This window comes from Danio aesculapii, chromosome 3 (genome assembly GCF_903798145.1).
Source record: "Danio aesculapii chromosome 3, fDanAes4.1, whole genome shotgun sequence".
In the NCBI taxonomy this organism is placed as follows: domain Eukaryota; kingdom Metazoa; phylum Chordata; class Actinopteri; order Cypriniformes; family Danionidae; genus Danio; species Danio aesculapii.
This window is the reverse complement of record NC_079437.1, coordinates 45,715,537-45,741,496: the sequence shown is the minus strand read 5'-3', so window position 1 is coordinate 45,741,496 and position 25,960 is coordinate 45,715,537. Positions and strand designations below refer to the sequence as shown.

The 25,960-nt window shown below is 33.1% G+C and overlaps 2 protein-coding genes across 4 annotated transcripts in view; both read left to right on the top strand.

The window, feature by feature from the left end:
• atp13a1 (ATPase 13A1) overlaps nt 1-857 on the top strand; it is a 46,485-nt gene extending 45,628 nt beyond the window's left edge. The window contains exon 25 of the mRNA XM_056454112.1: nt 337-857. Coding sequence (XP_056310087.1) covers nt 337-447 — 111 coding nt within the window. The 3' untranslated portion in view covers nt 448-857. The remainder of the gene's footprint in view (nt 1-336) is intronic.
• Nucleotides 858-2,578: 1,721 nt separating this feature from the next.
• Nucleotides 2,579-16,241, top strand: LOC130219641 (kinetochore-associated protein DSN1 homolog). Of its 3 annotated transcripts, none has more exons than XM_056452088.1 (11): nt 2,579-2,638; nt 2,908-2,935; nt 6,392-6,650; nt 6,731-6,804; nt 6,893-6,965; nt 9,429-9,510; nt 9,585-9,635; nt 12,157-12,228; nt 12,305-12,476; nt 13,122-13,209; nt 15,758-16,241. In XM_056452088.1, the coding sequence occupies exons 1-11, from the start codon at nt 2,604-2,606 to the stop codon at nt 15,838-15,840; spliced, it is 1,017 nt and encodes a 338-aa protein (XP_056308063.1). In that variant the 5' UTR covers nt 2,579-2,603; the 3' UTR covers nt 15,841-16,241. The 3 variants fall into 3 exon arrangements, with proteins under 3 accessions (XP_056308063.1, XP_056308070.1, XP_056308079.1); XM_056452095.1 differs by having other exon boundaries at nt 12,329-12,476; nt 15,758-16,239; XM_056452104.1 differs by having other exon boundaries at nt 2,604-2,638; nt 6,458-6,650.
• The last annotated feature ends 9,719 nt before the right edge of the window (nt 16,242-25,960 follow it).

Genomic DNA, 25,960 nt, shown 5'->3' with positions numbered 1-25,960 from the left:
ACTCAGTCACGGCGCCAAACGTATCGACGCTCTTTTTCAGCCTCCATAAAGCACAGCTGCTCTCTCAATAAAATCCATGTTAGCCATTTAGCATTGACGCTAGAGTCACTGGGCAGACAGAAGCCTTGTCCAGGACATGAATCTGCATTTATTGTGATGTAAATTTGATGCACGAATGAAGCAAGTAAACTCAAAATTTTCACAAGTCTATGTACGCACTATCTGGTGTGAACAGCATTATTCTAAAATATATGTCACCTGTTTAATTTTCTGTATGCGTATTTCTGTATCCATGTATTGTTGTTTAATGTGAGGATGTGTTTCTTCTCTCTGCAGTTTAAGTTAATAATAGCCCAGGTCCTCGTTGTGGATTTTGTCGCCGCCCTGCTGGTGGACCGAGTTTTGCAGTTCCTGCTGGGCAAAGGAACCCTGCGGTTGCCGAAATGAACTGTTTTTGTCGACAATCACCAGAGCAGCTGCTGCCCCTCGTGACCAGACTGTGAACGGGCTTTACAGGAACACGGTTCTGGACTGCTGGCACACATGGACGGGCGTGAAACTCAATACTGTACACACCCCAGTGTTCCCTCTTTCTTCCCAGTCTCTGTCTGCGCTCTCTTTTAATACTCTCGCTTCATTTTCTGTCTACTGACCTCTTTAACCACCCCTCCGCTCTGACGGCCAACAAAACGACAGTATTGTGCTGAGGTGCGAGTGTATGTGTGTGTGCGTGTAGTGTGGGTGAAGCACACGGCTGTGATGGGGCATTCTGAAGAAGTGTTTCTTTATTTTCCTTTTGTTTTCATCATTTTGTAAAAAGACGATTCTCAGAGAGACTTATAAATGACCATAAAACAGCTGTGCTTGTGTTGTTTGTTTGTGTGACTTCTGTATGTCAACACTTTTATGAGAGAACAAGCAAATTGTGTTCATGTCAGGCAAGGGAACTTAAACTACATTATTTTACATCGTCAAGGGGGTCGGACACAGTTCTTTGAGAGCTGCAGCCCTGCAGACTCATGAGTTTAGTTACACTTTCAGCCTCAGCAGGATTGGAAATCATTTAGTCTTCATCTGGACAACCTGTTCTATGGGGGTTTCGGACACTTTGTTGCAGAGCCACTTGGGCGGAGCTCACCTCCAATGAGGGGGAGCTTAAGCTCTCCTCCTCTTATAAGCTGTTTTAATGCATGTACCCCACCCAGTGACATCACTTAAAGAAGAAGTGCAGCAAGGAGGAGCTGGAGTCCAAGCCCCCTCCCCTGCTGGAGCTCAGCTCTGCCCACGTGGCTCTGCAGTGAGTACCACTTGTTTAGATTGACTCACCACATTGCAGAGTCAGGAAAACAACTGGAAAGGTAATCTGAAAGGTAAAGAGTGTTTGTCAGATAAATAAGGAAATTACCAGACGCTTTAGATTGGGGCTGTTAGATTAATTAAGCTAAAGTAACTCGTATTATATATTTTATACCAGTAACTCAAATATTATTATTTATTTTTTGAATTAGTTTACTCATAACTCAGAAGATAAATATTACTTGTAATGCATTACCCCAACATTGTCTTCACCTATGTTGGTGCAATTTAACCCAAAGGTCCCACATTTTTTGACCGTTCACATGACAAGTAGGAAGCTGACAAACAGAAGCAATATTTAATGTGATGTAAATATAAATGTTTAACATGTATACATTTTCTCCTGTTTTTATCCACCTAAATAGTTGATTTAAATGTAATTTCCTTGCTTTGTATATCATTAGATTTTATTATTATTACTATTGTTATTATTATTATTATTATTATTATTATTATTATTAGAGATTCAACAAAAACTGAAAATTTCCTCTCAAGTGGTTTTAAACATTTACATTTTTATTTTCAGTTTCAAGCATTCCAACATTAAAAATATCTTTTGTGTTCAGAATAAGAACAAAACTCGAGATTTGAAAATCAATAATTTTTTTTTTTCAGAAATAATGTTTTCTTATTACAACTCTCAATATATTATCATAAAATGATAAATAATTTTAACCCTTTCTCACCCTCCGTCCGTTTCAATTGACATCACATGTCAGGTAATTTTTTTGTTGTTGTTATTGTTATTCCAAGGTTTTTCACTGAATTTAAAGTTACTGTTCATCATTTATTGGACTTTTGTCATCCAATGAACCAGCTTTAAAGCTCTGCCTGTTGTAATCTAAGAAAATATCCACTAGGATGAAGAGGAGCACGACAGCACTTTGTTCCAAGCACAGAAGTAAGCAACATTTTCAGAGTTTTATTCACAGTTGTTGATATGTTAATGTATCATATGTTTCTACACCACACGCGCCCGCAGAGCAAAAGCATTGCATGTGCACGCAGAAGTTTTGATTTTCACCAATCCAGTGGGCTTTACATTGAGTATATGGAAACATTATTTATTCGTATCCACACGAACGTACACCTTGTATGAATAAATGATTTTTCCTCAAGCCATGTTAATATGTTAGGGAAAAGGTTATCGACCGTAATCTAACACAACTACAGATCCCAAAAGGCATCGCGGTGGAAATGAAGGTGGGCGGGGCTTATATGAGTCGACGCGCGGGCTTTGAAAGAAAATGGCGGAGCCTCAGAATCAAGAAGGTTACGAGCAGTGAGTGTTTTATTATGATTACAGTTTATGTTTACCAGTGACATTTGATTGTAACCTTGCACAAACGATGTCCTTTAATAATAAAGAAATCAACACAGTTTTTAGAATAATGTTGATGTTGTCAAACTGCTAACGTTAAACTTGACTAGGAACTAAAATACATGTTCTTAGATGTTTTAATACATTATAATATATTTTGTCTGTCAAAGAAGGCTGTTTAGTTTGTTGGACGTGCTGCATTGTAAATGACCATCTACTCTCTCTCACAGATGTGATGCCAGTAACATCAATACTATGGTAAATCTGCTTTGTTATTTATGTATCATTTAAAGCTTTCGAGTCAGTGTTTGTTTTTTGTTTTTTTCTTAGAAATGATTACATTTATTCAACAACTGAGTATAATATAATAACATATGTTATATACTATATTTATACATTATATATTCATAATATATAGCGTGATCTCTGATGATGCTCAAAATCGAGCTTGAAATTGATCACAGAAATAAATATGATTTCAAAGTCTATTAAAACGGAAAACAATTATTTTAATGTGTAATATTATTTTACAATGTTATTGTATTTTGGTCAAATAAATACTGCCAAACTTATAATACAAACTTAAATACAGCAATACTGAATAGTTTTAGATGTTTAGATGGTCATAAAATCATTTCCGCATCTTTATAACTTGTTTAGTTGTCTTTAATGTCACCAAAAATGCATAAACAACACCTGCATACGTGTGTAAAGCTTTTATATTTATATAGATTTATATTACATTATCTTTGGATATGAATATATGAACATGGAAATAAGGTATAACATGTACAGTTTAAGTCAGAGTTGTTAGCCCCGCTTTGAATTTTCTTTTCTATTTTAAATATTTTCCAAATGATGTTTAAACTCAGTTTGTCTGATAATATTTTTTATTCAGGAGAAAGTCTTATTTGTTTTATTTAGGCTAGAATAAAAGCAGTTTAAAAAATTTTTAAAATCCATTTTAAGGTCAAAATTATTAGCCCATTAAGCTATACATTTTTTTCCGATAGTCTACTGAATAAACTCGTTATCCAATAACTTGCCTAATTACCCTAACCTGCCTAGTTAACCTGATTAACATAGTTAAGCCTTTAAATGTAACTTCAAGCTGTATAGAAGTGTCTTGAAATATATCCAGTAAAATATTATGTACTGTCATCATGACAAAGATCAAATAAATCAGTTATTAGAAATGAGTTATTAAAAGTATTATGTTTAGTAATGTGTTGAAAAAAATCTTCTCTCCGTTAAACAGAAATTGGGGAAAAAAATAAACAGTGGGGCTAATAATTCAGGAGGGCTAAAATTCTAACTTCAACTGTATGTTTTCTTCTGTTTTTGTTCACCTAAATGTTTTGTTTATATGCAGTTTCTTTGTTTTGAATATTATTAGACTATTATTAGTATAGCGATTGACCAAAAGCTGAAAATTTACTCTCAAGTTGTTCCAAACATAAAAATTTTTTTCAGTTTCAAGCATTCCAACATCAACAATATATTTTGTGTTCAAAATAAGAACAAACCTCATAACCCATAATGATTTTTTAATGAATTTATAAATTATGTTTTTGTTATTACTACTATGAATATGATCATAAAATGTTTTAATTTGAACTTTTCATTTTAAATTGTAATAATATTTTCAAGATTATTGCATTTTTGATCAAGTAAATACAGTCTAGGTGATCATAAGAGACATCTTCCAGACCCCAAATATTTCAGAAATACTGTATAGTTATAGAAATCTGTAACTGATGGTCAAAAAATCTTTCCACATCTTTATAAACATGTTTAGTTGCCTTTAGCTCTTTCTGAGTTCTGATTTATGTCACCAAAAATGCATAAACAACCCCTGCATAAGTGTTTAAAGTAGGGCTGGACGATTTGGGCTAAAATCAAAATCTCAATTTATTGAGCATGTTAACTCGATTACGATTAATGAACTATTATTTTATCTATTTATTTTATGTTTTTGCCTTCATAGTTCACTGACAGGTTTTTATACAGTAAATATACTCACATATTACAAGTGAAAGATTTTTGAGTGAAGGGTACATTACTTGACTTTAATATAATTGAAGAAAACACACTATCTATGATTATTTATTGAACATCAACATTGAACAACTGAAATTTAAAAACACATTGCTTAAAACCAACAGCCACTTTTTTCTTATAAAAAAGTGAAAATAAATAACTTGCACTTTTGGATAAAAATGTTTATTATTTTCGTTGCTTTTTTATGTTAAAAGTAGAAAATAAACAGTATCTTTTCTAAATCAAGTGACTCTTGTATATCCTGTAAATAATATTTTAAACAGTGCATTTTTGCATCTTCTGTACACATATATTTTTAAATTATTATTATTTTTTAGGGGTTTTCACCTTTATTAATAGGACAGTGGAGATTAGAGACAGGAAAGTGTGGGAAGCAGAGGGGAAGGATCCGCAAAGGACCTCGAGCCGGGAATCAAACTCGGCTCACCGCGAGCACCTCAGTGCTATGTGTCGAAGCACTAACCACTTGGCTATTGGCGCCGACTGTACACATATATTTTAATGTAAATAATAATTTTAATGTAAGGGATAATATGCCGTCTCAAGGCATCTCTGGTGCAGCTTCCAATCATTGATAATGTAGTGCAAATTAAGGCTCAAGAATGGGTCCATCGTCCTGCTTGACCAGAGATTAGATGTGGCTGCAAACTGGCCACAGAAGTATAAAACAGAGTGGGGTCATGTGACTACATGTGGTAGGAAAAGTCAATGAAAAAATTGATCTGAAAAAATTTGATCGATTATAGGTTCTGAATGTCGATTTCGATTACTTCTCGATTAATCGCCAGCCCTAGTCTGCAGCTTGCTGTTTGGTGAACATTTACTTTTGATTATTTTAAGGACGCATGTCTCCAAAGTGGCTTTCAATTGAGAATAATGGAAGTAAACAAATCAAAAGTATGTAATTGATATGATAGTTTCTAGTATAAAACTATATAAGTAAATGCGTTTAATAAAAAACAAAAAATAATAGGATTTATTTTTAGAAGGTCAGATCATGTTTTTGTTTTTATTAATTGGAGAAGAATAGAAAAGGGAATGTTAGTGCTAGAAAATAAAAAAACATACTTGACATCAAAAAAAATAAATTTATATGTGGATATATATATATATATATATATATATATATATATATATATATATATATATATATATATATATATATATATATACATGTGTGTGTGTGTGTGTGTGTAGAGAGATTAGATGAAACTTGATTAGATGATATTTTTTAAATATTAAAGGCTACCAAATAGAATAGAAATTGGATTGTTTACTGTTGATTTGTAAAAAAACAGATTAATCTTTTTGCAGAGAACGAAGATTCGTTTAAGAACGAATATGAATAAAATACTGTGTAATTGTGACCACTTTTCACCTTCAATTTCTTACAAGTCTGTTTGAATTTGTATCTTCTGTTGAACACAAAACAGGATATTTTGAATCAAAAAAAAGCTGCAGCCATTGACTTCCGTTGTATTTTGTATTCCAACTATGGAGGTCAATTGTTGCATTTTACCAACATTCTATGTATCTTCTTGTTTTGTGTTCAACAGAAGAAAGACATTCATAAACGCTTGTGTAAATGGTGAGGAAATTTTCATTTTTGATTGAACTGTCCCTTTAACTGTTTAAATGTCATGTGTATGACAGGCCTCAGAAGGGTCTCATGGAGTCAAACGTCCTCATGATAGCAACCACGTCTCTGGTCCTCCTCAGAAGTCTCCCTGCACGTCTCCTGCTCCAGCAGCAATGCAGAGTTTAGGAGAGAACGAGCAGCCCGAGGACAAGGTAGAAGAGGAAAGTGTAAATGTTCCTGCTCCCGAACAAAACCCTCGGTCTCGGCGGAAGTCTTTAAGGAGATCATCCAGAGGCCGACGCTCTCTTCCGGCCTTTAGCAGCTCCTCTCAGCGTGAGTCCTGCATCACAGAGCCTGTCATACAACGTCCTTCTTGAGTCATTTCTGATTGTTGGTGTTCTCTTCTCGTTTAGCTCTGTGTGAAACCATCAGTCTGTCTTTACCTGATGACGAGAGACTGGAGATGCTCATGAAAGCTGCGATGCAGGTGTTTACAATGCCATTTTTGTTATTATTTTTTGGTCCTTGATGAATTTCACCTTTTGAACTTTTTGTTTTTGCTGGTTGTTTTCTAGAGGACGGTGCAGAGGGTCAAAAGCAGTCTGTACACCATCCCTGGTGTCGATACGGAGACTCTTCAGACTCAAGGTAAGTAAAGTCAGGGTTTCTGATTTTTTTAATTTGTTTTTTTACTTGTTCTGTAAGGATCAATCGTAAAGTAATGATCAGTTTTTTTATAGTAAGTGTTACATTTTTATGAGGGAATTATTTTTTTGGGAGGGAATTCATTGAAAATAACAGCTTTTTAAAAAACATTTAAGAGACAACTTCAAAGTTATTATTGTTTATCTGGATCTGGATAATAGGTGCACTTTGAATTAAAGTCAGTTTGTTTGTTTTTATGAACTACTGTTAATGTGTTTTGAAAGTGTCAATCATTTAGATCATTCATTTGAAGAAAATGAAAATTGATAGATATAAAATGTTCACTTTTTAGACCTTAAAACCATCTAATTTATTATTATTTTTTGGCTGTTTTTACCTTTTATTGGGAAAGCACAGTGTTCGGATCATAGACTGTAAAAGATATGGACATAGTATCCGTCACATCACCCATAGATTTTTCAAGAACACAAAAGAAGCTACAAGTAGGTGTGGCCAACCATCGACATTTTGTTCATGCATCTTCGCACCCACCAGGGCATACCAAACAAGGGCAAAGAGGCGGAGCTACAGACGCCTGCTTGCATTTTGCTTAAACAAGCTTTTGTTTGGAAGAAACACTTAATACTTCCTGCGACTTGTTTGTGTTCTGAGCACATGTGCTTGGTTGGACACTATATACAAGAAGCAAAGTAGTATGGAGCCAGATCAGTCTCAAAAATAATACATTTACAAAAGACAATTTAGACATTCCCAACACAATTCACATTTATAAAATTCAATTCGTAAGTTCAAAACACAATTCATAAATGCCTTAATTCAATTCGTAAATTCAAAACACTTTTCATAAATTCATAAATACACAAATCTCCTTCGTAAGTTCAAAACACATATTTCCATATACAGAGGTCCCTCGTTATATGAGCCTTCTGCTCGCTCTGGATAAGTACAGTTCTTAGGGAGTAGGAAGGGTTGTACCAATAATTCGCTCAGCAGTCCGAACTATTCGACGTAGTCTTTGGAAGTCGTATTTAGTAGCTGAGCTAAACCAGCTACATTTATTGATGTGCAGATGACTGATTCAATGATGGAGGTGTAGAACTGTTTCAGCAGCTCCTTTGGGAGGTTGAACTTCCTCAGCTGACGAAGAGAGTATAGCCTCTGTTGAGCTTTTTTGACAATGAAGTCAATGTGAGTGTCCCACTTCAGGTCCTGAGAGATGGTGGTGCCATCTAAATTTGACAAGCTGAACGCATTCTGTACTGTACTGGAGACACGGGATGGAGAGGATTGATTGACAATTGTCTACAGCCAATCAGGAAGCAGAACACATTGTGCTGTAGAAAAAAAGGATGTTAAATTACATGAAAAAAATCGGAGAAACTGCAAGCCTGCAAAACGTTAACTGCTTTATAGTGAGAGATCACTACACAAATCCAATTTATTTTGGGCAGATTTTTGGGATTTTTACTTTTGAATTCACAAATTGTGTGTTGTATTTATGAATCGTGTTTTAAATTTACAAATAAATTTGCAAAGTTTGTGTTATGAATTTATTTCTAAAATTATTCTTTTTGAGACTGATCAGGCTCCATAAAGTTGGAGAAAGAGCGGGGGATGAAATTGGGAAAGGTCAGCAAGCCTGCACTAACATTTGGCACTGCGCAGACAAAAAAAATTATTTTGTTGTTGTTGTAGAAAGCCTATTAATTATAGAATTTCCAATGGTATTTTTTTCTCCGCAGCGTTTGATTTATATTTAGCTAGAAATTCTACAGTTAGGTCAGGTTTAAGTTTAAAGTTGTCAAGATTTTAAACTTATTAAAAGAAGTGTCTAACACTCACCATTTCTGCACTTATTTCATTAAGAAATATTTCTTCTATTTTTAAGTTATGAAATGTAAATGGCGATAATGTAAATCTGAGTTTTCAGTATTTTATCTTCAGTGTCACTTAATCCTGATTTTGTTGATTTAAGAAACATTTATTATAATTAACCATTGTGAAAACGGTTGTTTTAATATTATCTTTGAACGATAGAAACCTTAAGAAGACTTTAGCAAAAAGCCATTTTTCCAGTTTCAATTAAGCCTTTTCACCATGCAAATCAGCAGAATATGCAATGAAAGTATAATCACAGCTAATGCTAATGTGCATACACTTTGGTCCTGTTTTTTTGATGGTTCTCCCCGATTCTCCAAATTCATTAACCCCCGCACTCTCCAATCAGAAACCTCCTTTCATTATTGGAGGCATGACAATAACTTTTAAAGCCAATAGCAGACACTGCTTTTACCAACCATATTTGCATAGAGTTTATAAAAAGAGTTCACACTCACACTCATCTATAATATTAAGTAACCCAAATTTACTCTGGGTTACATTAACGTGTCCAAAATCATCTCCTCTGCTCAGACACTGATCAGTATCAATGTCATTTACTTTTAGTTGAATCTTTGCATGAAGAATGGGACAGTCTGGCTAAAGACTTTAGCAGAGAAATCCAGAACTCACTTCCACCTGCTGAAAGGTAAAGTTCAGTTTGTTTATCTGCTATTTTACATTCAATCCTGAAACACATTCAAATTCTCTTTTTATTTGCAGCGATCCCGTTGTTAACATGACCACTGCACGCATTCAGGAGGACATTAACAGGTAACTCTTCTCTATCATCTGGCAAGACTTCACAATAATACGGCTGAGCGATGTAACAATAATTAATGAAATTATCAAATTTCCTTTGATTAAAAATAGAAATCTGAACTAAACAGCATTTTTTAGATCTTATTTTCTGTTTGTGCAAATCAACAGCTGTATAACACATGTAGGTTTGTTTACATGCAGATCAAACCAGTGTGAAGATTTAATTAATTTTATCAATACACATTTGTGATATTTTTATTGTTGAGTCCAGGATTCCCATGCATCTTGAAAGTACTTGTATTTCAGACATATGGACTCAAGCCCTGGAAAGTACTTAAAAACAAACATACAGTTGAAGTCAGAGTTATTAGCCACCCTTTGAATTTTTTTTTCTTTTTTAAATATTTTCCAAATGATGTTTAACAGAGCAAGGAAATTTCCACAGTATGTCTGATCATATTTTTTCTTTTGGAGAAAGTCTTATTAGTTTTATTTCGGCTAGAATAAAAGCAGTTTTTAATTTAAAAAAAAATCCATTTTAAGGTGAAAATGATTAGCCCCTTTAAGCTATGTTATTTTTCAATAGTCTACCGAACAAACCATCATTGTACAATAACTTGCCTAATTACCCTAACCTGCCTAGTTAACCTAATTAACCTAGTTAAGCCTTTAAATGTCACTTTAAGCTGTATAGAAGTGTATTGAAAAATATCTAGTCAAATATTATTTACTGTCTTTATGGCAAAGATAAAATAAATCAGTTATTAGAAATGAGTTATTAAAACTATTATGTGTAGAAATGTGATGAAAAGAATCTTCTTTCCGTTAAACAGAAATTGTGGAAAAAAATAAACAGGGGGGCTAATAGTTCAAGAGGGCTACTAATTCTGACTTTAACAACAAGTGCTTGGATTCAATTAGAAATTAAATTAGTTTATGGTGTCATTTCAGTAGGTGGCATGGTGGTTCAGTGGTTTGCGCTGTCACCACACAGCAAGAAGTTCGTTGGTTCGAATCCTGGCTTAGCATTTCTTTAGCATTTTGTAGTTTGCATGTTCTCTCCGCGTTTGCGTGGGGTTTCCTCCTGGTGCTCCGGTTTCTCCCACAGTCCAAAGACATGAACTATAAGTGAACTGGGGAAGCTAAATTTGTCTGTAGTGTATAAGTGCGTGTGTGAATGTGAGAGTGTGTGGGTGTTTCCCAGTACTGGGTTGCAGCTGGAAGGGCATCCACTGTGTAAAACATGCCAGAATAGTTGGTGGTTCATTACGCTGTTGCGACCTCTGAAATAGAGACTAAGCCGAAGGAAAATTAATAAATGTATGAATGGTATTTAACAATTTAAGAATCTTAAATTTAAATCTTTTAGAAGAATTATGACAAATTTTTTTTTTACATTTTTATCAATATTTCAGAAACCACAATTGAATATTACCAGTATTGAATTCAAATAATGTTATTAAAGCTCTTTGATCATGACTGTTCAAAACCTTTGATCAAAACCTTCAAAACATCATTATTGTGGCATTTTAATGTTAATATTAAGTATGAAATGTTAATTACAGTAAGGATTTTCATATATGCTGGTGGTGTGAATTACAACGGTGCTTGATTGGAAATTAATGGTGCTTTAAAAAGTCATTGAATCTGCTGTTTATGAAACAGTGGGAACCCTTTGGGTCACATCACCCAGCCTTACATCACCACAGGAATTTAATTGATTTCAGGATTTAATTTTGCCATGTTCATCAATGGATATTAAAGTGCTCTATTATGCATTATTAAAGGTTTATATTTTAGTTTTGGGAAGTCCCCAACAACAGGCTAAATAAAACACTTTCATTGTCTTTTAATATGCATTTAATTTTCCTAATTTTCCCAATTGATGATGAGGTCTGTTGTGATTGGTCTACAGCGTGTGTCAAATGAATGCATGTATATGTAAGCCCAATGCAGGAACATATCAATAAAGCACTGCAGTTTGTAGACTAGCATATACTTCATCAAAACTTCAAGTAATATGACAACATTCAGAAATATTAGACTCATTTTGCATACCTTCAAAAGTTAGATTTGACTGTGGCATGCGCTTTGCTCAGGTTAGCATGGCTCAAGCCAAAGGTGGCAATGTGATGCAATCGAATCTGCCAGAATCCACTACAGAGCAATTAATATGTTTGCGTATGCCTTTATTTTACAGTACTGTAAAATACTCAAATATCTCTGTCAGTGTTTTCAAACAATTATATTTGATTTACCAAAGTCATGCAAATGTCAATTTCACATCTGTCACATCCATAACAGAGAGGCATCACATCCATAATGAGGCTTTTTCCACATAAATGCAAAAATATCAAATAAAATCAATCCTTTTTGTTTTGTAGTCAGCCAACTTTTATTCTTTTGATTTGCATTATTTCCTTTGGGTATTTTGATATTTAAAACTCAGCTGGATCTTTTCATTTACTTTGAACTGAGTTACATGACAGATCATTTTTAATAGTACTTTAATAGCCGTCATGTGTTTCTGAAGGTTACAGGCCGAATGTTCCTCATGGGAGTCACTACTGCACAAACACCGGTTCAAAGCTGATGAACTAAACAAGTGAGTGCACAAACACACGAGCACATGAATAGATGCAGAAGGACTATGAGCATTGTGTTGTTGAATTGTGTGTTAGCTGTGGTTCTCTGTCGTGCTGCAGATGTGTGGAGCGGGGTGAAGACACGGGTGTGCCGCTGGACCCATCATGCTTTGCCAAGTCTTCACAGAGTCAACTCATTCTCAACAAACCTGACTACAAGACCGTGCTCACGAGACAGCAGAAACTACTCCAAAACATGGAGCTAGTGGTGAGACCGTGACGCTCAACTATTCAGTCCAGAGAACCAGATATAGATTCAGAAAGCAGTCATATAAAACTGTTGAAGGTGCCGTAGAATGCATTGGAAAAACAATGTTCAATTGTTCTGTCTTATCTACATAGAGGATATGTGGCATAAATTTGTTCAAATATTCTCCAGAAACTTTTTCGTACGTTCATTTACAACCTTAGTATTTGCCCCCATAATGAAATGCTCTATTTTGACCTTATTTGGAAGGGTCGTGAATATTAATGATGAGCTCTGCTCTGATTGTCTGTTTCAGTTTTTTATTTTATGGCATTTCTAATATCATTAATATCTAATATGCTTTAATAATACACTAATGTGCAAATGATAAAAATGTCGTTTTTGATGACTGTCCTACTTGTTCTACTAGGAGCATCTGGAAGGTGCGAGCACATAGCTCCGCTTGCGCACGCATATTGGCATATATTCTAATATTGGAAATAACGAACTTGCGGGTGGAAAAGACGCGATATGTGAATGACCCGCTGCTGTGGTTAATTCAGTGTGTGTGCGGATTAGCGTTGGTGTATAAGCTCAGCGTATAAGTATTATTTCATAATTGTTTGTTATAAATGCATAAGGAGATGCTGTTGTGTTTGTCCACAGATGGACTCTCAGTGTTGTATAATGAAGGATCTGCTGTCTTTCCATGAGAAATCTCAGCTGCTGCTGAAGGAGACCAGCGCCAGACTAGGTGAGGATATGTGGATATACACTCTGTAGAAAATAGACATAAAATACGGGGTCAGTAAGGTGAATACAGCTGGTTCTACAAAGAAAATCAGCATATTAGAATCAGAGTTTACACTAGTCATGGACATTTATGGAATATAATGGAATTTTTACAGGTGTATTCCTGACATTGAATGCCAGGTAGTTTGATATTTATATATTGTAGTATATAAAATATATATTTTTGTTCAAGTCATGGTATATCCAGGATTTTTGTTTTTCAGTTTAAATTTTATTTTACATTTATCAAAAAAAAAATTCTCTATCTTTTTTTTTTTAAATTGCACTTTTTATTGTTATTGTTATAGGCTATTTTCAGCTTCATTTTATTCCTTTCGCTGTAATCAACCGCTAATCATTCCAAGCTGTACCTGTTAACTACCGCTAACATGCAATGATAATATAACATTTTAAAACTTTGGCTTTAAAATGTCCAGTTATCAAACTCTTAAAGATGTACTTGTGGAATGCCCTATTTTTATGTTATCAGACAACGATTTTAACCTGGAGAGACTTTATTTTAATTTGTCATTTTATTACAACTTACTTTCTTGATTTTTAAACATTCAAACATAATGGCTTACTAATTCCGACCTACAAACATTTGCACAGCAATTGACAATAAAAGATACCATGTACAAACAAAACATAAGAAAGTAAAAAAATAATAAATACAATGTCAGTAATAATAAAAAAGATTTAAAAAAAAAAAAAAACATAAATAAATCAAATAGAAACAAAATACTGACTTTTAGTTTAATCTAAAGTAGTCTGATCCTCTTCTTTTTAAATTTCGTGTAGAATATATGTCTTTAAAATAATCTATGAAAGGTTGCCAGATTTAGTTTTTTTAGTGATCTGATTTTCTCCAGTTACCTGGAGAGACTTTAAATGAAATGTTTTTAAATGTGAAACCTTCCAAAATTGTACAATGTTTATCAAAAGTAAACCATAAACTGTTTCAGGTTTTTATCTTGTATAATATTATTATTATTATTATTATTATTATGTATTTTGTCTTTTGTATTATTTATTGCTGTGGAAGGCTTTTTTTATTGTTAATAAATAGTTTTATAATTCTAGAAAAGTAATATTTATAAAATGTGGTAAATTTTATCTGTTTTTTTTTTTTGCCATACCATAGCCAGAGAAGCAGATATGGCAATAAACTTAACTCTCTCTCTCTTTTAAAATGTCCAATTCAAAGACTGGGTTTTAAAAGTAGATGACTCACACTATAATTGTAGCTTTTCTAAAACTACCGTCAAGCATAAAATATCCAGATTTTGAAAAAAGAGTTGTGTGTCTGCAATAGCCACATCACAGGATTTGCAATGTTGAGTTGGGATTATAGTTGATCAGCACAACAGTTGGGAATACATGAGATTTGTGGAGTCATTGCAAAGTATAACCATAGCAGTGTGAAACTTTAATATTTGCATGTATTTAAAGGCATTTCAATAGTTTAAAGCATTTTGCCACAAAAAAAGAATAATTTCACTGAATTAATATGATGAAGAATATATGTTTCTGTACCTGAATACTGTTTGACTCGCAGGAAAACCATAAAGCATTGTTTATTTTACTTTTTTTTTTATTGCTCTTTTGTAAATATTTTGCTTGTAATTTGTTTATTTTTTTATTTTCACACTTACAAAATTACTTCAATGAATCTAAATGAAGGGTTTCATTCCAAATAGACCTATTCAAGCCCTATTGTGAAATTGTATTCATATCGCATTATAAATCGCAGAAAAACAAAATATTACAATGTCAGATTTTTTTATATTGTGCAGCCCTAATAATATTTATTGTTGTTCTCAGTGGCAGGGAATTGGATATGTTTATTATAATTTTTTTATTTTGTGACACTGAAGAATAGAGTAATGATGCTGAATTTTCAGTTATGAACCACAGAAATGAATTGTTGTTAAAATTAATACATTTTAAAAGTATATTGCAATAGAAACACTAGTTTAAATTCTTAAAATATTTAATAATTTTACCGTATTTTTAGAATTTCTAATAATTAGAGCCTCTGTGATCATATTTGATTGAGAAACATTAAACCAATCTTCCAGACCTCAAACATTTGAACTGTAGTACATATATTTGATCCATCGCACATCTAATGTGGTGAATTATGAATACAAGACAAAATATTTTTAAATTAATCCTTCCAAAATTTGTATCAAAATTAAACCTTAATTTGCAAAACCTGTTTTGATTTGTTTGTATCTTGTTTATTATTATTACTGTTATTTATGTATTTATCTTATGTATTATTTATTGCTGACTTTTAATTGTTAAAATATCTTTATGATTATAAAAAAGTGATATTTATTAAATGTGGTAAACTTGATCTGTTGTTTTTGGTTTTTTACCATGACCTAGCCAGAGAAGCTGATATGGCAATAAACTCAAAACTCTCTGAATACAAGGCAAATTGACATGCAATACAATTATTTCATTAGACGCTGCACTTTTTTTTCTTTTTTATCCCCTCACAGCTTCCAGCGCAGGATTCGAGGATCTTCCTTCGTCTCCAATCAGACAGCTGGTGAAAGCACACATATCTAGTGTTTCCTCCTAGTTCACAGTGTTGTAAAATTCTCTCATAGTATACTCAAATATAAAGCTCAGCGGTCTGACGTCACCCATTTGGCTATGCAATATCAACTTCTTCAATGTTACTAGTAACAAAATGTCATTTTTCTGTAAACCAGGATTTAAAAAAATCTGATCTTTGTGACTGATGAATTGTCCGTTAGCATCTGTTTCCAGTTAGTGGCAGGAAACAGCCATGTATACAGATTACACAAAGATGAACACTAGATGGCAGACTAGTTGTTCACCTAAAGCTCTTTTTTTTACCTGTAAGATTTTAAAGACAGCTGTGTAGTGCTCTCTTGTACGTTTTTTTAATCTGAATTCCACATTAAATGCCTTGACGTTTCCTTCAAACAAAACAAAACCGTTTCTTCTTTTTTTCGCAAAAAAAACCCCAAAAAGGTTTGATTGCATTTCAAGTTTTTAAACAGTCCCATATGTCTAAATGGACTCATCCATCCCTGGATTGTATTTCCTCCGCCTGAATGCAGAAGCGGAATAAAGAGTTTGTCCTGCTATCATGTTTCCAAGGCAAACTCAGCCCATGTTTATACGTTTTAAAGGAGCACTCCACTTTCTTTTTGAAATAGGCTCATTTTTCAAGTCCCCTAGAGTTTAACCTTTTTTTAATCCATGCAGCTGATCACTTGATCTGGCGGAAGAAATTTAGCTTAGCTTAGCATAAAACATTAAATCGGATTAGACCATTAGAATTTCACTCAAATTCAAAAAAGAATTTAGATGTTTATATATATATATATATATATATATATATATATATATATATATATATATATATATATATATTTGAACCTGGAATCTTCTATAGTTACGTTGTGTACTAATGGAAAATGAAAAGTTGCTCTTTTCTAGGTCAATATGACTAGGAATTAGAAACTATCGTTCGTGGCTATATCAGCCTTAAAATAGCAACTTTTCATTTTCCGTCAATCTTAGAGTCACTATTTAAAATATTTAAATTATATATTGTTGTGTATTTATTGAGTGGCGGGGAATTGAATATTTGGCTTAAAGTGGGAACCCTGAAAATTTTTTTTTATAATTATGTGCCACTGAAGGCTGAAGCTTTGAACCATAGAAATTAACTACATTTTAAAAAGTCTATTGCAATAGAAACACTAGTTTAAACTGTGGAAATACCTAAGAATTTTACAGTATTTTTAGTATTTCTAATAATTGGAGCCTCTGTAAACATATTTGTTTTAGAAAAATTCAACAAGCAATCTTCCAGACCTCAAACATTTGAACTGTAGTACATATAATTGATCCATCGCACATCTAATGTGGTGAATTATGAATACAAGGTAAAATATTTTTAAATGTGAATCTTTCCAAAAAATTTTATCAAAAGTAAACCTTAAACTGTTTTAATTACCTTGTATATTATTATTATTTATAAAGGCTCATTGTTCAAGTCTCCTTGAGTTAAGCATTTTTCAATCCATGCAGCTGATCTCTTGATCTGGTGGAAGACATTTAGCTTAGCTTAGCATAAATCATTGAATCAGATTAGACCATTAGCATCTCACTCAAATTAAAAAGAAAAATAAATCTCTTCTATAGTTACATTGTGTACTAAGACCAATGGAAAATGAAAAGTTGCTCCTTTCTAGGTCGAAATGGCTAGGAACTATACTCTCATTCTAGCATAATAATCAATAAACTATATAGTTTGTGGCTTCATCAGCCTTGAAAATAGCAACTTTTCGTTTTCCTTCAATCTTACTACACAATGTAACTACAGAAGTGTCAATATTTAAATTATTTATTGTTGTGTATTTTTTGAGTGGCGGGGAATTGGATATTTGGCTTAAAGTGGGAACCCTGTGCAATTATTTTTTTTAATCATGTGACACTGAAGGCTGATGCTTTAGAAGTATATTGCAATAGAAACACTAGTTTAAACTGGAAATATCTAATAATTTTACAGTTTTTTAGTATTTCTAATAATTAGTGCCAATGTGATCATATTTGTTTGAGAAACATTAAAGCAATCTTCCAGACCTCAAACATTTGAACTGTACTACATATAATTGATCCATCGCACATCTAATGTGGTGAATTATGAATAAAAGGTAAAATATTTTTAAATGTAAATCTTTCCAAATTTGTGCAATCTTTATCAAATGTAAACCTTAGAAAAAACTTTTATATTTTTTTATCTTGTATACTATTATTATTATTATTATTGTTATTTATTTTATCTTATCAATTATTTAAATAGGCTAATTTTTCAAATCTCCTAGAGTAAAACATTTTTGAATCCATGCAGCTAATCTTATGATCTGGCGGAAGCAATTTAGCTTAGCTTAGCATAAATCATTGAATCGGATTAGACCATTAGCATCTCACTCAAATTTTTAAAAAAGAATTTAGATTTTTTTAATATATATTTAAAGCATATTTAAAGTTACATTGTGGACTTAAAAAGTTGCTCTTTGCTAAGTCGATACGGCTATAGGAACTCTCATTCTAGCGTAATAATCAAGAAACTATCCACTTGTTACGTGTGACATCACGCAAAACAGCTTACGGGTCCAATTCAGGTCCAATCGCTTTATCAAACTGTACAGGCAGACTCAACAAATAGTAATAAAAAAGTGATGTAAAACTTTCGAAAATCACGATCGCAATGTATATATGTACACCATAATTTTAATATAAAATTCACTTTAATTTGTGTTAGGACTGAAAAGTGGTCATAAATGAATATCTTCTCAATTCAAATGAGTAGCTGCTTGGACCTGGAAACCGTATTTCATAAGTCACGACTTAACAAGCAGACCGTTTGTGACCTATATCAGCCTTAAAAATAGCAACTTTTCATTTTCTGTGACTCTTGCTGCATGATGTAACTATACAGTTCTCCATTTTAAATTTAAAATGATCAAAAGACTTGTTTTTGATTACTGAGCGAGATGCTAATGGTCTAATACGAATCATCTATGCTAAGCTAAAAATGTGCCTGCCAGAATTGTCTGAATGAACTCAAAAATGGAAAATAAAACTCATCTGTTTAACACTAGGGGAGCCTATTTTCGAAACAAATATGTTGAGTGTTCCTTTAAGTCATCATTATTAGCTTAAAGAGACTACGTTAGCCTTCTGGGCTTCAGTCATGAGCTCTTGGAGGGCCTTTTAGCCTCTATTATGCGAGTTTGTGAGAGCGTCCCGTGACCTTCCCCCACACCAGCATCTCCATTCAGCCCAGCACACGACTGCTGAGCAACAAACCAGCCACATCCTCCCTCTTTATATCACATTTCCAGGCCCACAAGACCAAACACAACCCATGCCATAATCGCACAGTTTGACTTGAAACCAAAAACGATACAACGTCCACCGTGATCAAAGAAATCAAAGACCGACGTTTAACAAACCCAAAAATACAAGCCTTCTGATGTTAGAGAGCAGGGTTTTTGTGTGTGCGTGTGCGTGTGTGTATGTGTGTGCACATGAAGGGCTTGATTATACTTGGCTTGTATTTAGTTTTGTGTGTTAATGTGGAGATGGAGGTGGTTTGAGAGCGGGGTTAAGCGTTCGCAGCACTGGGGGAGGCACAGCAAGAGGGATCGATTCTTATTTAGATGAAAATGAGGCTCAGCGCTCGTGGGCCGAGGGTTGCATCTGCCTCAAACAGATTCAAGGAGAATACCTATTCACAGGCGAGAGAGGAGGGGGGGACTATCCTCGTGGTGGCAAATGCTCTTAAATTAAACGTCAATTGACTAAGATTAATCTGTGCGAGAGGTGTAGTAGTTGCCTGTGTAGGTGCAGTTGTGAAAATGAAGGTTCTTTATAGATGTCTGTGCTTTTGTGAGAAGACTTGACACTGACGGAAGCTTTATGGTTGTAGATGGCACTTTATTGTGGGAAAACAAGCTTTTTTTGGGCTATTTTTGAGTAAAAATTAACCAGCCATTTTATTGGTAGCTGTGTTAAATCATGTGTTTTCAATATTTAGTGTTATAAATAGATTTTTATGGTTGTAATGTGTATTACGCAGGACAAAATTCTTATTATTAATGGATTCAAATTAATGGATTTTTTTTCACCATACTTTTTTTTTTTAAGTTGATTAAACTTTTCTAATCACATCATCAATGGGCTATATGCACAGCTAGTGTTTTTCAGCCAATGATGATTTATTTAAATTTTTTTTTCTCAATTTCATAAGGTCCCTTTTACAGCATTGATGTTGTAATGTCATTTAAATATAATCAGTTGAATAGACTTCAGCATCCATTTGTTTCTTAAAGCGTAAAAAGAGACTAAAGATTCTGTTTAAACGCAGACGTCATCATCAGTAGCAGGCCTGCGCAGAAATTCCATTGAAAATACTGGGGTAAAATGAATTTTCATATTTTAAAGACATAGTGCAGAACAACATAATTTATTGCAGTGCTTCTTGTTTGGTCTGAGACCCACTTTATATCGTATCTCAGCCAAGCAGTGATGATCACTCTTTTTTTTTAAAGAAATCAGATCTTAAACGTGCTGATTTTGTATGGGATGACAATTAACCGGAAGCCCTGGGGCTGGCCGACTGAAATTAAAAGTCTGTGTGCAAAAAGCCCATTACATCAGTCAAACTGACTCAGAATTATATAAACAAATAAGTTTAATTAGTTGAAGTGATTAACTTAACTAGATTAACCTCTTAAAGTCAAGTGCTATTTTGGGGTTTCCGCCTGGATTTTGCCTACCCAACTTCAAAAGCTTCCCAAATCCACATGCAAAGATGTAAATGCAAAAGTTTGGTATAATTTAAAATAAAACCCTTTGAATTTTCATAAAACACTGTTGAAAGTGATTAAAATAATTGTATATGTTTTCGGTGTTATAATAAACCCCTCCAAAAAAAGAGGCTCATTTTTTTATTTATTTATTTATTTTTTGTAAACTCAAATTTGAAAGTGTACCTTTGCGGTTCTGTGTGGTCTAGGTTGCTGTATTAATTTTGTTGGTTCCTGGACATGTCAGTAATCATAGGAAAAAAGAAAAATGTCTCTATCATAATCTATGCAAACGTTATTCTATTCTAACTAATGAGAGAATGGAACCACTTATGAGGTGTATTGGGCCAGTACGGACCTTTAAATTTAAAGAATGCAGAAGTAAATTACGTCACGGACGGGGTACCTGGTACTCAGAGTTTATTTAACTAGTTACAGAACCAAAAACATTTGCCGTGATTTTTTTTTTTTTTTAACTATTTAACTTTCTTGTTACTACATCTTTGTCTAAAAGTTTTATGCTAAATGACGATTAGTTGATGCAGATTTTGGCATTTTGTTTGCAGGATTAAACTTGACACTTCCATTTAGTATGATTTTTATGTATTATAAAACCAATTTTGAACATTTAATTTATGAATGTCGATATAATATGTTGCATCTGCCTTAAACGAGGATTAATCTGTGCTTGAGGTGTAGTGGTTCTGTTGAAAGTGACAAATTTTTATAGACGTTTGTGAAGACGACACTGATGGAAGCTTTACATTCACAAATGCTTCTTTATAATGGAATAATGTGGTTAAATTTAAGAAAATAGATAGTTATTCTGTAGCATCAGTGCAAAGGAAAATTGTATTTTTTAATGCAATCTTGCTACAATTAACTTGATTTAGTATTTATTGTCAATTATTCAAGTTTTTACTCATCCCACAAGTAGGGTTGGGGTTTGGGGCCATGCCTTTTAAAAATTATATATTTTCATACAAAAAAAATCTGTTTGAATTAGCCACTTTTTTTCTGATGATATGTATCATAAATATATAATTTTTTGTGTAATATAAATATTTTTTAAATATATTTATAAATGTTTTTTTAAGGGCGATATGGATAAAAATAAATTAGATGGACATTTTATTGCTTTAGGATTCATTTTCAATATTGAGTGTTAGAAACAGTTGTAATTTGTGATGTGTAATGACAGGTTTATTATCAAAATATTAAAATAGGTTTGTCTAATGGCAAATAAACTACTTTTTACTTATAAAAAATAAACCAGTAACAACAGTGTCTATGACAAAACGTTTCGATTGAGAATTATTTGATGACATTAAAATACTTCGTATTGTATATGGTTATAAAGATAATGTGATAATGTTTTTGTAGTATGTAAATGTTATTGAACTGAACATTATTTCACCTAAATAATTTTTTTTTCATTACATTTATTTGCAACTTTAAAGTAGACTATACTTATTTAATATGCTTTATGTATACAAAATCATTTTGAAAATCTTTTAATGTGATCAATAAATAGTAATTTAAAGCAGTTTTTACACAAAATAACACAAAAGTTCCATGATTTTAGGCATTTTATATTAATTTTTCAAACCTCAGAAGAGTACATAAATCCATATTTGATTTAATTACCCTGAAATCCACTTACACTAAATTTAAATATTTGTTATTCTGACCAATGAGGTAAAAAAATAAAAGTTTGAGTTTAAAGCTTTTTTTAATCCCCCTTGGGGTAATTCATTCTGACATGGTGGTGCTTCACATAACAATGATGACACACTTAACACAATAAACACAAACGCTTAACATCAAGTACACAAACAAAAAACTGAAAGAAAAAAAATTCAAATTATTAACAATAATAATTTATACAAACATTTTAATAATTACTAATAATAAATAATGATCCACTGATTAACTACAGTTATTACATAACTGAATTGCTTCAGGCACAAAAAGAAATTTATAACGGTTTGTGGAACATCCTATTGTCCTTAGACGTCGCCCAAGAAGCATCCACTCTAAATTAATATACATAATATGCATAATATACTGACGGTCTTTAATTTGAAATGTGGAAGAAATGTTCTCAGGCCTTCACACAGTAAAACAAGCAATAACATTTTCTCTCATCACCACACGACAACCTCTAAACATTATGCAATTCTGAGTATGCCTCACACAGGTGAGTGGGCTTGACAAAACCCCTGTAGAAAACACACTCTTTCATCTCTCTGACACTTTACCTGACACTTGTACCAGTTTTTGCACGTTTGCACTAGACACACTCTTACAATCACTCCATATTTCAAAATAATTTAAAACATAGGGGAGAGCGGGGCACAAAGTAACACTTTTTGGTTTTGGTCAAATAATGAACAAAGTAATAGGGTTAGACGAACCATATTATTATACCAATAACACACAGGCCTCTCCTACAAATGAGCACTGGAATTATGATCGCCGGACCTATGCTTTCTGTGCAGTATTGCCAAAAGTGCCAGAGGTAAAAATGTTACTATTTACCCCACCTGCGAGGCAAGTTGTAACAGACAGAGTGTTAGTTGTATCACATGAATTTAAAGGCAGATTTCACACAATTAATTTAAATTCAGTTTACTTTAAATAGTAGCTATATTTTCTCAGTAGTTGGCTCATTTCTTTCTCATTCTATATAGCACAGTATGTTTATTTGTTTATTGGATAAACACATTTGAATCTATTTGCATTATTATCCATTATTATAATGCATCTATTTGCATTGTTAGCAATAAAATATATATATATTTTATTAAAACAATATTTTCTATTAAAAAAACATTTTCTTTTAAAAGTTCTCAACATTACACTCAAAATTCAAAAAATTATTTTGTTTGTTGAATTGGTGTCCAACAGTGTGTTGCTTAATTGTAACACCCTGTTACAACTAACCCTGCTGTGTCATGTTTTCCTCAAAACTGGCTAGCAGTCACTGTGTGTTTCTTACATCTTTCAAAATACTTTCATCTCTTAGCCTAGAAAACGGTGATCACAACAATATAAGATTTTACATTCATACTTTCACAGATTTTTTTTAAATAAAAAAAATATTGACTATAATAAAAAATACATTTATGCTGCAAAAATTGTTTCTCATTCAAATTTCGCCAAAAATTTTCAATAATTGGCAAGATGATGTCTGCCGACACTGGTGAAAACCTTGGAAGCATGCCATGGTAAACCCTGAGTAAATACCTTAAAACTCTGTGTTACATTTAACCCCGCGTTACTTTGTGCCCCGCGCTCCCCTATACATATTGTGCATTAATGAAGTGTGCTTCAAACAGCTGAGTGGGCTTGATAAACCACCTGTACAAACACTATCTATCTACTCTATCTATCTATCTATCTATCTATCTATCTATCTATCTATCAACATTCCCTTCCTTATAGCACTTTATTTTGTGCATAATTATCAGTAGCACCATCAGTTGCTTAATTACAGTTTGTATAATTAGCCCTTGTGTGTATTGTCTCTTGTTGCGTCGCTGAATGTCTCATAAGTCGTACGCATATGCTAATGTAACATTTTACTCAAGCTCATAAATAGTAGGTATCCTAATATTTTTTTCAAAGCTATATAAAACCGACTTAAAACTTTTAAATCGACATATTTCATTTACCAGATTTTTCCATGGTTGTCCACCGTTTAAAAAAAATAAAAGGAGAAAGATGGTGAAGAAGAAGAAAAATATAGATTTACCATCACTCAAAATCTCCCTCTGACGAGTTCAGGTTACAGTCTGATCTCTAATCATCTCATTCTCTATTCAGAATGAGTTATATGTGTTCGCGTCGAAAAAACGGTGACAAACCGATGGCAAATGTACACAAGCTAATTAGCTACACTCTAACACAATGTAAATGACCGGAATATTGTTCAAAACGGCTGCTTTTGCCAAATATCATAGCTTATTTTACTACTGGGCCGCATTGTCCACGTTTTTTTTTTTTTTTTTTTTTTGGAAAAAGAGAGAAAAAATATATAGATTTCCAATTACTCAAAATCTCTGAGTGTGAAAGCGACGCTGTGATAACGAGTCGAGGTTACAGTTTGTTCTCTAATATTCTCATTCCGGGCTCAGATTGATTAGTGTTAGATTGTAGCCGAGAGATGTGCCCGGCGTCAGCATAAAGCATCCCTCTGCCTCACACACATCATCAAACTCCCATTGAAATGCTCCAGGCTCAGTCTCTACCTCCATTCGTCTGAGGAGGAAGCCTGTCTTTTCTTTCTGAGTGATGAACTGCCCCGAAACGTCCACGTTTGCAAAAAAACATTGCGACCACTTATTTTTAATCTGCTCTGTCTGCGCACTTGGGGGGAGAAAAAGAGATGTTGGTGTAAATAAGCGATGGTCTGATATTTATAGAGACCAAATGAACATCTTAATATAGTTAGACCATTCGTTTGTCTTTGTAATCTGGCTTTTGTTTATTTATTTTTTTATTTTCCTGAGCAAAAAAAAACAGTGCATGTAAGTACAGTTTATATAACAAAAAGGTTACATATTTAGAATGAGAATGGTTTGATGACATTAAAATCCTTCATGTGGTTATAGATAATGTGTTTCTTTTTATGTAGCTAGTAGGCCTGAGTGTTTGTGTAAATATATCTGCTGAACTGACCTTGGAACGTCTTTTAGATTAAATTTCCTTTCTTTGGGGGGTAATTTTATTTGCAACTTTAAAGTACACTACTTACATTTAATAGGATTTGTGTTTAAATCAATTTGGTAAATGTATTTTAATGTGGTCAATAAATATAACAAAAAAAAAGATATTGTATGTGTGTATGTATGTGTATATATAGCCAACGATGGCTTGTTTTGTAGACTATAAAAATAGCTTAAAGGCGCTAATAATTTTGACTTTAAAATGGATTCTTAAAAATTTAAAACCACTTTTATTCTAGCTGAAATAAAACAAATAAGACTTTCTCCAGAAGAAAAAGTATTAACAGACATACTGTGAATTTTTCCTTGCTCTATTCAACATTATTTGGGAAATATTTAAAAAAGAATAAAAAATTAAAGAAGGGCTAATAATTCTGACTTCAACTGTGTGTGTATATATACACATTCACTCACCTGCCACTTTATTTGGTGCAGCTGTCCAACGACTTGTTACCACAAATTTCTAATCCGCCAATCACATGGCAGCAACTCAATGCATTTAAGCATGCAGACATGGTCAAAAGACGATCTGCTGCAGGTCAATCCGAGCATCAGAATGGGGAAGAAAGGTGATTTAAGTGACTTTGAATGTGGCATGGTTGTTGGTGCCAGATGG

Bases quoted from the DNA above. Each gene is read 5' to 3' on its own strand.
- LOC130219641 (XM_056452088.1), top strand. From the start codon at position 2,604: ATGGCGGAGCCTCAGAATCAAGAAGGTTACGAGCA. The intron at 6,651-6,730 runs GTGAGTCCTGCA...CTTCTCGTTTAG, and splicing joins CTTTAGCAGCTCCTCTCAGC to CTCTGTGTGAAACCATCAGT. The intron at 6,966-9,428 runs GTAAGTAAAGTC...ATTTACTTTTAG, and splicing joins GGAGACTCTTCAGACTCAAG to TTGAATCTTTGCATGAAGAA.